This window comes from Chrysoperla carnea, chromosome 1 (genome assembly GCF_905475395.1).
Source record: "Chrysoperla carnea chromosome 1, inChrCarn1.1, whole genome shotgun sequence".
Classification (NCBI taxonomy): Eukaryota; Metazoa; Arthropoda; class Insecta; order Neuroptera; family Chrysopidae; genus Chrysoperla; species Chrysoperla carnea.
The window spans coordinates 12,072,674-12,087,008 of NC_058337.1; the positions used below are offsets into that span (position 1 = coordinate 12,072,674).

At 31.3% G+C, this 14,335-nt stretch overlaps 1 protein-coding gene across 1 annotated transcript in view; it reads right to left on the reverse strand.

Annotated features, from left to right (window-relative positions):
• LOC123290746 (dynein beta chain, ciliary) overlaps positions 1 to 14,335 on the reverse strand; it is a 56,104-nt gene that overhangs the window by 19,190 nt on the left and 22,579 nt on the right. Inside the window, exons 17-24 of the mRNA XM_044871042.1 lie at positions 11,521 to 11,991; positions 9,692 to 10,063; positions 9,298 to 9,632; positions 5,221 to 5,434; positions 5,025 to 5,159; positions 2,416 to 2,678; positions 2,147 to 2,348; positions 130 to 1,605 (exon numbers count right to left, since the gene is read on the reverse strand). Of these exons, the coding sequence (XP_044726977.1) occupies positions 130 to 1,605; positions 2,147 to 2,348; positions 2,416 to 2,678; positions 5,025 to 5,159; positions 5,221 to 5,434; positions 9,298 to 9,632; positions 9,692 to 10,063; positions 11,521 to 11,991 (3,468 nt within the window). The remainder of the gene's footprint in view (positions 1 to 129; positions 1,606 to 2,146; positions 2,349 to 2,415; positions 2,679 to 5,024; positions 5,160 to 5,220; positions 5,435 to 9,297; positions 9,633 to 9,691; positions 10,064 to 11,520; positions 11,992 to 14,335) is intronic.

Consider the following 14,335-nt stretch of genomic DNA (forward strand, 5'->3'; position numbering starts at 1 on the left):
CGTGGCACAGCCGCGGGTAAAAGCTGGTGTTAATTAATTACTTGAAATTTGTCTACTGGGAAAATTTCTTATCGATTCGAATACTATATTCGCACATCCCTTCAAATAATATATTGCTTATTGCATTACTTCTGGCATATTCATATCATCTATAAAATATATCAAACTTTTATTCCCAGGTGGACCATAATTTCGACCAGCTTTCTTTTCCAAACTTTTTTCCATTATCTTTTGTAACATTTCTGATGTTGTGTAAAAATTAAAAGGTATATTTGAGACAGCATAATTTTCAGATAAATTGTTTAATTTTTCATTAACTAAAACCGTTTTTCCACAACCAGCTATACCAACTAACATAACTGGATGTTTCTTCTCCATAAGTAAATCCAAAAAGTAACGGATACGTATTGATTCGGAAGTATGAACTAATACGGCTTGTAAAGGCATATCAGAATCTAATTCAAATTTAGGTAATTTTTCTGTCCATGGTGTGAATGCTTTCGTTTCGGTATCTATATAATAGTCAAAAACTGTCCCTTCGGATGGAAATTTAACAGATTTAAATTCATTTATCCACCATTTGGTATATTCAACGCGATAATCTACAGACTGTTCTTGGAACATTGCCGAACCAAATGCCCACACACAAGCAAATACGAAATACAACTCGTACCAATCCTTCGAACAATCGCCTGGAGTATTTTCATCGGTAAGTAAACATTCTAATAAATGGCACAGCATGTGAACATGTGCCATTTCTGCAATTGGCGTTATTTTTTTAAAACGCGTTCGAATTGCTTCAAGACATGCAGGAATATATTTATCAAATAACATTACCAAATTTGATTTTTCATGTTGATTTGTACGTGTTTCAACCCAACTTGTAACAAATGGATTCCATCCGAGATCTTGAGGATTAATATACAGAATGCCTGCACGCGAAACAGTAGCAGGAGTTGCAGTTCGTAAATTTGAAATTTCAAAAATTAATCGCATGGCTGATGTAAGTGCTATTCTCTCATTACTAGCTAAAGTTAATACTTTATTATCATCCATAACTGTATTCAATGACTCAATCCACATTGGATCTATGTCACCATCTAAAATAATCCATTTTGGACTATCGCCACTTAAGTTACTTTGATCTCTCATCAATACTGACAGTAAACCATCTTTCCATTCGCGAGTTGCAGGATTAATGATTCCAAACAATTCATCGTTCGTTACCGCTTTTGGATTTAAATCATTAAACACAGGCTTTCTACGTAAATTTTGATAAGTTTTGAATAATACTTTCCATACTTCTGTTTTACCGGTGCCAGCACTACCAACAATAAAAACCGAATGCCTTACTTCTAAAAGTTCTTCTAACTGTACAACTTTTAAAATAAAGTTGTCTTCGGGTTGTAATAATAAATCGATAGTGGCCTGTTTCACGGTTTTTTCAAAATCCAAATCGCGTTTTCTAGGCACCTCTAATGCTGGAAATAAATCACCAATTAAACCCATAAATACCAGCATATCATCAGTTACTATTTTCGGTATGTTAAAATCGCGTAAGGCTCGCATTAATACCTCTTCTTCAGGCCGTTCGTGGTCACCTCTCTAAATAAATGGTTTTGTTTCAGTTCAATAGACCAAACCCAATAATTGGCCGCCCAAGAATACATGCTGTTATTGATAAATTTAAACACATCATTCAAAGATTAATTAAATTGAACTTCAGAGCTGTCGACATAACAAAATCGTAGTGATCTGCCGTTTTGCACAGCATTCGGGGACACTATCAAACAAATACAACTAGGAAAATTACTTGGCATTTTAAATATTTTACATGGCTGCCAAATAACTAAATGTACCTTCACTTAGTTGATCTTATAAGGAGATCATTGAATAACTAATTTTCCTAACTAATAACTAATTCAATTTTCCATCCATTTGTCAACCTACAAACAGAAATTTCAAATTTCTGGATTTTAGACACGCTTTCTGGTTTTCTTTCAATAAGATAAAGAGAACGCACACTTGCAAATATTTTGGTAGCGGAAAAACTTGGTAGGCTAAGCACAATTATGTCCCGAAAAATTACATAAATTATACCACATATTGATGAGCAACCAATCAACAAGATTTGTTCTTAATCTACCTTTAGCGACCCAGCAACCACTAAAACAGATTTTATTGCACGTAAACCCCAATCGTAATGGTCTTGCTTTGATAGAAGTTCCTTGCAAAGTGTGTATAATGTAATAAATTTTCTGGCTAGAATTCTAGCTTCTTGAAAGCCCTCTGCTACCAACATAATCTCACAAATTAGTTCAAAATCTGGAACAACCATTGCACATGGTCTAAAAATAAAATGGAAATAAACTTTATTATTTGAAATTAAAAACTATTTTTAAGAAGCAGGTTCACCTAAATAATGCTTTTAAATTTTCTGGCAATTCAGTTCTACCAGCATAGCCAGGATTCATCGTTATAAATATTCCTACAGACGGTACTAATGCAATATGCTCTCCCATGAAATTAAATATTTTCTTTTTGTCTCTGATTGCATCTTGTACAGATTTCACTTGAACAGCAACCACAGACAATACTTCGACTGTAATTCGATTGAACTCATCAAAACAACCCCATGCCCCAGTCTGGGCTAAACCTTTATATATATTTCCACATGACTAAATTAAAATTTTAGGAAAATAAGTAACTTAATAAACAAATAATGTAAGATTTGATCCAATTATATTGTTGAAATGTTACCTCTAGAGCTTCTAATAACTTTACATTAGTAAAAGGAGAAGACATAAAAAAATGGCCGTTTGTCGATGTTCTAGCAAATTTTTGTGTACTCCACGAAAACTATTAAGCCATAATACAAAAATTGATTTAGGAAATTAAGGCAAAAAAATCGAAATTTAATAAACATGATTTAGATGTGTAGATGTGTAGATTAAAATAAATCAATTTTACCGATTTTATGGGAAGTTGACGAATCAACATAATTTTGATCTTAAAAAATCACTAGTTAAATTTACAAGATTTAAAAAACCTCCGATAAATTTTTCGGGTTCGGAACCCTAAACTTGCCCTAGAAACATATCTAATAACACTCTCCATTAAATTACCTTTTCCTTAGATCCTTCTACAAACTGAACCCATTTTGAGAATAATCGCATATTTTTTAGTTTTCCCAAGTACGGAACCCTAAACTGGCACTTGAAACATAGCTAAGAACAATCTCCATTAAATTGCCTTTCCAACGAAACAAAAAAATAAACATAATCGGTTCATGTTTAGGCGCTACCATGCTACAGATAGACAGATACACACAGACACACACATAGCGGTCAAACTTATAACATCTCTTTTTTTGGTTCAGGAGTTAAATACTCATTAATAACTATAGATTTAAATATATATTTTTAGACAGTGTGATTAAAGGTAGCGTGCCCGATTGTTTAAGCAAAATTAGTGTTTTAAAAATAGTAAACATTTCGCAGACTTTTAAAGAAAAGTTTCAATTTTAAACGAAAATTAAAAGGTCGCTGATAACGATTTTTATGCAAAAATTGGATGATTTCAAAATGTGATTTTCATATGGATATTTTAACGAAAATAAGAAACGGAAGTAGGCATAAATTTTTACTCGAGAGTAAATAATTTTCAAATCATATTACAATGTCAAAACTGGAAAAATGGTGAATTCAATATAGACAACCACATCGATGAAATAGCAAATTTATTTTATCTTATATGAAATTTAAAAAATTTAGGAACAAATGTTTTTTATCACCAGAATATATTTTTATTTAACGCTGTATTACAGAAATTTTAGCCGAAATGCTACTTAGTAAATCGCATTTTTTGAAGGAAAGTCCGACGTAACGACGGTTACGGTTAGGGTGGTCAAAGATAAGTTCAAATTTGAAAAGGCTAGATGCAACCCCTGGGGAAAGGCCACCATCTTGGTGTAAAGGGGGAGTTTGTTTTTTGCAATAACTGCTACATAATTTTTTTTGTCAAAAAAGTGCCGAGAGAATTTTTATAGATAATAAAATTCTTTACAAAAAAGGTCCTTTGCATTTTTTGCGTAAGTCACATATCAGTGTTCTCTATCCTCCGAGTGACTAAACCTGTTATGCGCATCTGCTACTGTTATTTAGAGAATTACAAGCATGCGCATCATGGTCGCCGATCGTTGGAGGATAGGAGAATAATATATTGTCGGCTCTGTTATGTTGAGACATTCTGTCCTATGCCGACTGACCATATACGAGTATAACATATTTGGTAAAATTATCATATCAGGCTTTTATAACTCCCGAATACCAATTTTAGTTCACTTTCGTTAAAAAAGGCCCCATGTTGCATTACAAAATTGAAATCAGAAGCCACATACAGCACAACAATTTTCATTTAATAGTCTGCGATACTGTATCCGCCATTTTGAATTTTCCAATTTTTTAATCAAAATCGTGATCGGTGATCCCATAATCTCTTAGCATGAATTTTTGAACAATTGTCCTTTTTAAGGATATAGATTCTGAAGTAAAGTTAGTCACGAATATTTTATGACCAATCCGTCAACTTCCCACAAAATCGGTACATAACGTAGATCAAAATTTGATACTACCATACTTAATTTAGAATTTCAAGATTATTTTTCAGAAAATTGAACAATCTGCAATAATCAAAATTGAAGAAAAATTTTATTAGAAGAAAATAAATTTACAAATATAATTTCATCAAGACATGCTTTTTTATATCTCACACTTTAAAATTAAATATTTGAAACTTCTACTTATTAGGTAGGAATTTTGGTAAACATCGATTTCATACCATTGGCCGTTTTTAGATGCCCCCATTTTAGGGTACGCGTTAATTGCATTTGCATTTTTTTCTATAATTAAAAATCCGCACTTAGCGATATAGAAAAAATGTAGAGGTAACATTTCTGAAAATCAGCTTCAAGTACTATTAGATCAATTCTTCAAAAATTTCAAGTGTTTAATTTAATTATTAACCTGATAATCCATTTGTTCAGAGCAATTAAATACATATACCATAATACCAAGTGCTCTTCCTAGATCTTTTGTAGTCTCAGTTTTACCAGTACCAGCAGGCCCAGCTGGTCCTCCACCCATTATTAAATGAAGCGACTAAAATAATATTGAATTATACGAGTTAATATTTTACAAAAATATACTTTCTGTTTATCACCTGCGTTAAAGTGATATAGCAACGATCTGTCAGAGGCGTGATGACCAAACGTGGAGTATTTCCTAGATATTCATGTGAGTAAGCAAATTGCGCATCACAGATATTTGCAAAGCAATCTTTTTCAATCTCATCCCAACGATGACGAAGTTGGGATTGCCATTGAAATGCTGAAGCAAATTCAACTTTCGCTGATATTAGTTTACTCACAACATCTCTGAAAATTCAATAATTATAAACAATTTTTAACTATATATAGTTTTTTTTTTAATAACCTAAATTAATTGTACACAAGGAGATGCACAATTAGATGAGATATAACAGTGTAGTACTAAATCGAAATTTAGAATACATCACAATAAAATATCTTGTTGATCTAATTAAAAGTGTACACCCAGAATGAAATATTAATTTAATTAATCTACGGAAGCCTAATGGTAAATTTGACAAAATTGCTATCAGAAAACAAAAAATACGTTGTTATAGAAGCAAACAAGCCAAGAAACATAGCGTTTTTTGTTTACGGCTAATCAATGGCTAAGTTAAACGGAAAAATTCGCAAAAGTCTAAAAAATGATTTTCTTGCGATTAAAAAAAAGTTGACGTCATATGCAAAAACTTAAATTGAAAATTTTTCGAAATATCGCATTTTTTCGAAAAAGGACACTTTTGTCTTGGTCGAAGGACTATGGTACAGCAGTTTTTCGGGGCTCAATCTCTGTATATAAAATATGCTGTACTGAAATTCTTACAAAAACTCAGGATAAACCGATTTGATCGATGCCGAAGTAAGGGTCGTCCATTGACACACTGGCGCGACGAACTTAATGATTTTGCAGGTAGTAAGAAGGCGAGACAAGCTCTGAATAGAAAACAATGGCGTCTGATGCAAGAGGCCTTTGCCCAATCTTTGGATTTTTAGGCAATATTATTATTATTATTATTTCATGTTTATTATATAATCCCTCCAAAATTAATACTTAGGCAAAATTTTCCTTCAGGCGCAAATATATTAGACAATTTATTTCATTGCCACTCCTGTAGTAAAGAACGTAATTTGGCACACTATAGGAAAGAAAATGCAGCGGGAAATTATATTACAGTATAACTTCCCGCTGGAGTAATGGAGTCATATGGAGTAAGGAATGATCGCAATCTTCCGTTCCTTTCGGAAAGTTATTTCGAATTCACGATTACTGAAAAAAGAAAACTTTTTGTTCTATCTTATTTTATAAAAGCTTTTAACATTTCTAATAAACAAAAATAAGATTCTGATTTTATTAAGCTAAAACATAATAATTTGTATTTAAGGTAAAATATTTTGTTACTTAAAAATAAATCAACTTTATGTTAGAAATTATATTATTCCTGTTGTAAAATACAAAATATGAATAACAAAAGTGTAAAAATATAAAACCTACATGAATATAGTTTAAATGATTGTTTCAAAAATAATTGCAAGAACGTATTCGGTTAGGCAGCCGTGTATATTCGCCTAAATTATAAAAATGTAATTGGTCGAGTTTAATCTTAGTCACGATTATAATTACCAATTAACTCAAAACATTAACATTGCCAATTAATTACCAATTAACTCAGAACACAAACATTAATATAATTTTATTTATATCGATGGCTTCATGCCAGGAGGGCGAATATGCAAAATTTGACGATTTTGAGATATTTTAATAGTGCATTTTATTTATTAAGGAGTCAAACTTTTACGAGTATAGCTAAAATATTAACAGAGATATAGAATGATAATCTTGGAGCATAATTATATATATATTTTAGTAGCGAACTAATAGCATATACGGCCCGCTCCATGTGCTGCATTTTCTTTTGCCTATTAAATTAAATTAGCAAACGCTTCTACAGAGCTTCTTCGTCAACTATGTTTGACTCAATTAGCAACAAACAGCTCCGTAAGCAAAAACTCTCCTCACGTGAAGCATATTTCTTAACCTACTGCATACTGTCCAAAATTGCAAAGACTCTCATGAACTTCATCGAAATATCCATTCATGCACAGTGTATAATATACAACAGGGAGCTTTAATTCTTAACAATTAACCAAGTTTTCAAATATTTATATAATAAAAAAAATTGGAAAATTCATCAGATTTTCGGCGACTTTTATAACGGTTTCTTGCCGAGAACACCACTCGATTCATTTATACCCGACCCTGAAGGTCGTATCTAAAACTATACCAAAAGATAAATAAGAATGAAATGCGTGCGAATACTATTCTCAATAAGCCAATTACAAATAAATAATAATAAAAGTTGTGGACCGGTTCAAGGAGGTTATAACAAAAAAACTTGCAATTATTTAAGCAATATCGGCTAGTTTCGAAAGGCTTTAAATACCTCATTATTATTATCGTACCCCCTTATAAAATGTGTGAGTATTTAAACAATCACAATTTAACAGCTCCCGGGAAGAACTGGATTATATATCAGGAAATTTGCGATGATTTCTTTTGATAAAAAAAGGTAAAACTGACATCATAATTGATCTAGTTATATCTTAGTAGATGTACACTTGTTTATCTGTGTAGATCTGCTTACATCACAATTAATGTACATTAGTTCATCTGTGTACATCAACGCACATAAGCATACATTAATGTTGGTCAACATTTATATCAAAAAATTTGCTATAATACTTCTGTTGATATAAATGTAGGCCAACACTAATGTACGTTGATGTACTCTAATGTACATAGATGAACTACTGTACATTAATTGTCACGTTAGTAGATCTACACAGACGAATGAACAAGTGTACATCTAAAAGGATAGAACTAGATCTATTATGCTCTCAGTTTGACCATCTTTTTTATCAAAAGAAATCATCGGAGATATCCTGACATATAACCCAGTTTTTCTCGGGCTGGTAAAACTTCAAACGTTTCTCTTGAAAAATTGTCTTTTTACAGTTCGTCTTCTGGCATAAGCTGTCGATATTAATTTTTTATTAACTTAATTAACAAAACTAACAAATTTTTATTTTGTTACAAAATTAACACTGTTTGTTAACTAACAAAACTTGATATAATTTTCTTAAAAACAGAATACATGTATGTTGTAATTTCTTAAAAAGTTAATATTTCTTAGACAAACGGTAATTAGTAATGAATTTTAGTTAAATTGTTAGATTTACTTGCGATGCAGCTTTTGAAATGTAATGTAAAAACCAACCGTTGAATGTTTCATAAAGTTTATTTTATTCATGCAATTTATACAGACTGGTTTTTTAAAAAGTTTCCAGCAAAATTGTTTGAAAACGAATTGAAATTTCAAATTAAATTTAACACAAAATAAACCACCGCAGCTTTTCTATTCAAATTCTTATGAATGCGTATTGCATTTCGTAAAGTGTGTCAATTTTTTTAACATAATTTTTTTTTTTTTGAATCGAAGTTTTCATGCGTTTACTAAACCAATTTGTTAAAAGAATTCTGATCAATATGATTTTTTATGGAACCCGGCTCAAAATGTTCGTATGAGTGTGTAGAACAAAGTTATATTGATTAACAAGTGTCCTTTTAGCATGCGCTCGTTTAGAAGTTCGTCCAGGCTAATTTTGCTGAAAACCATGAAATATAAGAAAAGCATTAGACCTTATATTTTCGGCTATTCTAAGCATTTTTTGGGTCTGAACATTTTTTTTCTACAACTTGATGAAAAAATGATGATTTTATATTGTCGAAATTAACGATTATTGTGTGGTTTCGATCAAATATTTGATTTGAAACTTATCATATTTTGAACAATTTTTAACAAATTTTGTCTCTTGATTTTTTTCCTCACCTTATCGTTCTTGAGATATAAGCGTATTAAAAAAAATCGCATTTTTAAGCTAAAATTTTGTAATCAATAAAAATTGATGAATAAGTATCTTATGATTGTGACCAAAAGTGCATTTATGATAAAATTTTGCGTACATTATTATAATATGGTGACAAAACTGTTACAAAATACTGTAATAATTGAATCATAGTCAAAACACAATGACCATCTAGATAAGTGTTATATAAGCAACGTGAAAAAATCTTTTGAAATGGTAAGGCACACCTGGAATGTACATCAATTGTACAAATAGTCATAATCTTTTGTCGATCTTGTTTAGATAGTTCACCAAGTAACAATGAAATTAATGTGCTCAATTGTGATATTTGTTTCTTATAATAATCTCGTATAGCATTGTCATAGCCCTCTTCTAAACGGGCAAACGCACAATTCACTTCTGTACTCCACCATATTTGAGTGCCACAAAGTGAAATTTGAGCTGGATAATCAAATAACCATTGATCACGAGGTTTTTCTTCATATGCTACAACTGCTTCCGAAAAATAGTTACGAATTGATGAACGCATTGAATGTTGTACTCTATTTAACCAAACTTCAACCTATTAACGACAATTGCTATTAGCAAATTATATTTAATATGCAATGTATTTTAACTTACAGGTCCCGAACAATCACATTTTACGTCAAAGTCAACATATTCACCATCTTTTGCAATCATTCCTAAGGCAAATTGACTATCTTTATTCTCTTCACTTTCTACAAACTTAAGTTTTGCAATTGAGTCGAAGAGTTTTGTTAAATGTCTAGCTACTAATAATGGTTGATTTCCGTTAGATAAAATATCTAACAAGTCTGCTGAAGATATAAAGTAGAATCGTGGGAATGCCAAACGTTTTGTTTCCAAATATTCTGCTAATGCTTTCTCGCATAATATCAAGCCTTTTTGTAAAACATCTAATTGGTCTTTTAAATCTGGTTTGTTTGTAGCTTCAACAACGTTTGTAGTTTTTGCCATTTCTATCATTAAAACCTGTTTCAAAGATATTAAAGCATACAATTTTTTATTTGTATAATAAACTCATAAAGTACAAAACATTTTAAAAATTATGTGGGAATATAATTTTGTATCGGTGTTATGTTGCACAAAATTCATTCATAGATCCACAGTTTTAATTGGAACCTTATTCTAAATTTTGTTTAACTTTTTATAGCGCATGATCAGGGCACTTTTTAAATAATAGAATCCAGCGTCAGTCGTATTTTTAACGGGAAAAAGCCCATCAATCAGTTAAGACGATGATTGCCGGTCTTTCTTCCATTAAAAACTGACAATGAATTTTATTATTTAAAAAATATTTAACTCTAGCTGTATAAATTTTATGCGGTATAAAATGATTGTATACTTAAAAATTTCGCGAATAGTTTCGTACAAATAACTGACGTCTAATTTTTCAATGATAAAAATTTTTAAGCACAGTAGACTCGCGGTAATCCGGTCACTGTCTTATCTGACACCCTTTGTAATCCAGCATGCCTATAACAATAATTAATTACATTGCAAATTAATTATAAATAAATGAATGCTTTGCGTCAGAAGTTAGAAAATGGTCGATATCTTATCACTTTAATATGTAATTTGTCGGATTACTAGATACTCTTTGTATAAAGTTCCGGACTACAGAGGTCTATGGCAGTTACACTATAGTCCGGAAAATTCGATAATTCTTTATCGCCTTGGTTTATTGTATACCGCCTTTTTTGTCCGATGAAATTTGAACAGCGTAATACGTTTTAGTTAATACAAAAATTGTCAGTCATTATTTTATAATATCGCATTTAAGATGAAGACACCCTCATATATTCGTTATTTAAAGGAATATTGATTTGAAGTTTTGAACAATGATACAGGGTGATGGGTCACATTTTTTAAGATACTTAACCGAAATCTGAATTTTAAACCCAGCCTACTACAAATTGACAAATATGGCCGATTCTTAATATTTTGCCTAGCGTCAGAGATAATTTTTCAATTTCAAGCCGAGAAAGCGTCCTTTTCTAGAAACAAGGTATTTAAATTTTGTCTACCTAGAAAAATTGGAACTTGACAATATGAGCTAATTGAGCTTATGGTGTCAAATTACGAAAACCAGCAATAGATTTGTGGGTATGCCAACACCCCTATTTGAGGAAATATTCTCTAGCCCTACTAGCTTCGTTGGAAATTTTGCACGCTACAACATTGAACTAGAGCGTTTGTTCTATAAAATGTTCGTTTTTTAAGTAAATTGCTTAAAACTGCGAAATCACTGTTTTTTTCTTCGCATATGAAAACTCTTAATCTACAAGACAAAAGTTACAGCTTGGCATGGGTGTTTTTCACCCTTTGAGTGGGCAAATATAAGATTTTTCTCATTAAAGGATGGTTAATTTTCGTATATGAAAGGCAAAATAAAAACATCAATTTAAAAATCAACATTAAAGTTCTACCTTAAATTCACGATCAATATTATCAAATCGTTCAGAATCTTCAGGCAATTGTTTACGAATATCTTCCGAACTCATGAATATTGATTCTAAATGCATCCATGTGCGTTGTACAGCAAACCAAATAGTAATAACTTGATCGGCAATTGATAATTTTTGTTGCCATTCGGAAACCTCGGTTAAGAAATGGGCAATAAACTTTGATGTTATTAAATTTTGTAATTGTACTTGATTTTCTTCTAATGTTTCAATCAATTCTTCACTCGCTCGTAATAGTGTACATCCAGTACGTAAATGCAATTCTTGTTCAAATGCCATGGTTGACCATGTAATATTTAATTCACGTAAGTATTTTTCCATAGACATTTCTTTAACAGCTTTATCAACAATATTTTTAACATCTTCTTCGCATTCGTGTAAATTTAAAGCCAGCAAATCAGCTAATGTTGTTTGTTCTCCCATTATAAATTCAACCTAATATAGAAAAAAAATATGGATTTACTTTTTTAGTTAAAAAATGAAAATCTGTTTTACTTTTTTAGTTAAAAAATTTTATTTACAGAATGATGATTTAAAATTTCTGAAACCATGAAATTTACAAATCTATGCTTTGAAAATATATCTACAACTAGACCTTCGTTTATGCGACTGCATTTTACCCTGGTGGTCCAGGTTAATAGCCAAGCTTGTTAAGGCGTCTTAACTTGCTCTGACTACTGGCTGGGAGTTTGCGGGTTCGAATCCAGGCAGCGGTAGTGTGAACAAAAAAGTTATGGGGCGGTAAATTGATGACACTGTCGTCGCTTGGATAATAACGGAGTGACCGATTCCATTCATATCATAAAATTAATTGTTATAGAAGTGGTCTGAGAAATGGAGAAAAACCCCATTATTATTAAATAATGTTAAAATAATAATTTCTCAATACACTTATAGTCGGAAAAGCCCCCTTTTTTAAATACATGTTGTTGAAATTTTGAAGAAAAAAAAATGGCACACAGTATGAACTGAGGATCCTTTATGATTTAAAGGTATGGTCATAAATTACGAAAATCAGCAATGTGGATATGAGTGTTTCATAGCCCAGTTTCGAAAAAATTTCTTACGCCACTGACATCACTGCAAACAATAACGAGTTATCTTCCTTTTTCAATGAAGTTGTAATGTGATTATTATTTCTTTTTGATCTTATACAAGATCAATGACATTCATGGTTACCACCTGGCTTATATTACTTTGGTTACGCTAACAACCAATTACCCTCAGAAAGTGGACTTCAAGACATCAATGAAGTTTTTTTCATTTCTCTCCACGTTTCAGCATTCATATGTAAGAGATTGACTTACAAAATCAATGCCGTGAGGTATTTCTAAAACTAGATTATCGCACGGCCAAGTATCCACTGCTGGTTTTCATAATTTATCATACTTATTTTTAAATCATGAAGGGTTCTAAGGTGATAATGTGTACCAAAATTTCTATTTTTCTAAGAACCCGATTTGGTAATTCTCCAAAAAAAAAGCCAATTTTTTCCAAAATTTCAATATCTTGCATTTAGAAAAGAATACTTTTCCGGCTGAAATTTTATTGAGAAATTATTATTATTTTAACGTTAACTACCATTAATTGCAGTCCTAACGTTAAAACTTGGATCACCCTGTATATCTATTACTTACCTACAAATTTAGTATATCTCTTGGAGAAAGTCAAGTATGTAGAACGTACCTAACCATGGATATTTAAGAATAGTAGCAGGGATAGGAAACATAAAAGCAGTCACAGTGCAGGTTTTGTAACAAACAAAAAATCCAAAAACCATCAACATATGCCTTTGCCCAAGAGAAGAGTAGTAAAATAGATGAGTAATAGAAAAGCATGTCCATGAAGCTCTAAGAGGGGCTGTCGTAGGTATCTCTTCAGAGCTCAATAAGTGAGTATCTACTCCAGAGCTCAATAAGCGAGATAGTCAAGCTTAACGATAGTGAAAGACTGTAAATCTCCATAAGGAGATCATGAATATGTCTTTACCATCTATTCCAATTCACTTAAAGAAAATATGGATGATATTTAGAAATATCAGACGCATATTATCATTTAAAATGTGTGAATATTACAATTGAAAAATATAGACAGCTAATAGATGAAAAACTAATAAAAATGTGGAATTGTGAAAAATGTAATCTAACCTCACATATTACAAATAAAAACAAACATTTGATTAGTGAAAATGCATCAGTTGAATTTATGGCAACTGCATCTGCTTCTACAGCTACAGCAGATGCACCTCGAAAAGATGTAATGGAAGCAAGTGCGGTTGAAATTATGATATTGAAAACGGAAAATTCTTTTATTAAGCACGCAAATATATTACTAAAAAAATTGTTATCAGAAATGGAGGAAAAGAATCAACTACTAAGAGACTTACTAACTGAGAAAGAAATTATAAAGAAAATGTTACTGAAACAGTCAATACAGTTACTAAACATACGTTAAAAAATTAACAAATGGATGATATGATAGGCAATACTTCGAACAGTATTGTACATAAAGAAAATCCAAGGCAAAATAAACAAAAAAATTTACCTGGTGGGAGTGGTATAGTCTAAAATACCTACAGTGTTGTTCTACAAAAAAATGATCAAATAACAGACAACGTAAAATCTGATGGCAGACTTGAACAGAATATACAGGGTGATTATGAAAAAACTGAATACAAAACTGTTGTGTATAAAAAAAGAACCAGGAATAATACAAAAGAAAACACAATCATGGGAACCAAGAAAACCGAAACATCTATGGAATTGAACCCAGCCTCCAA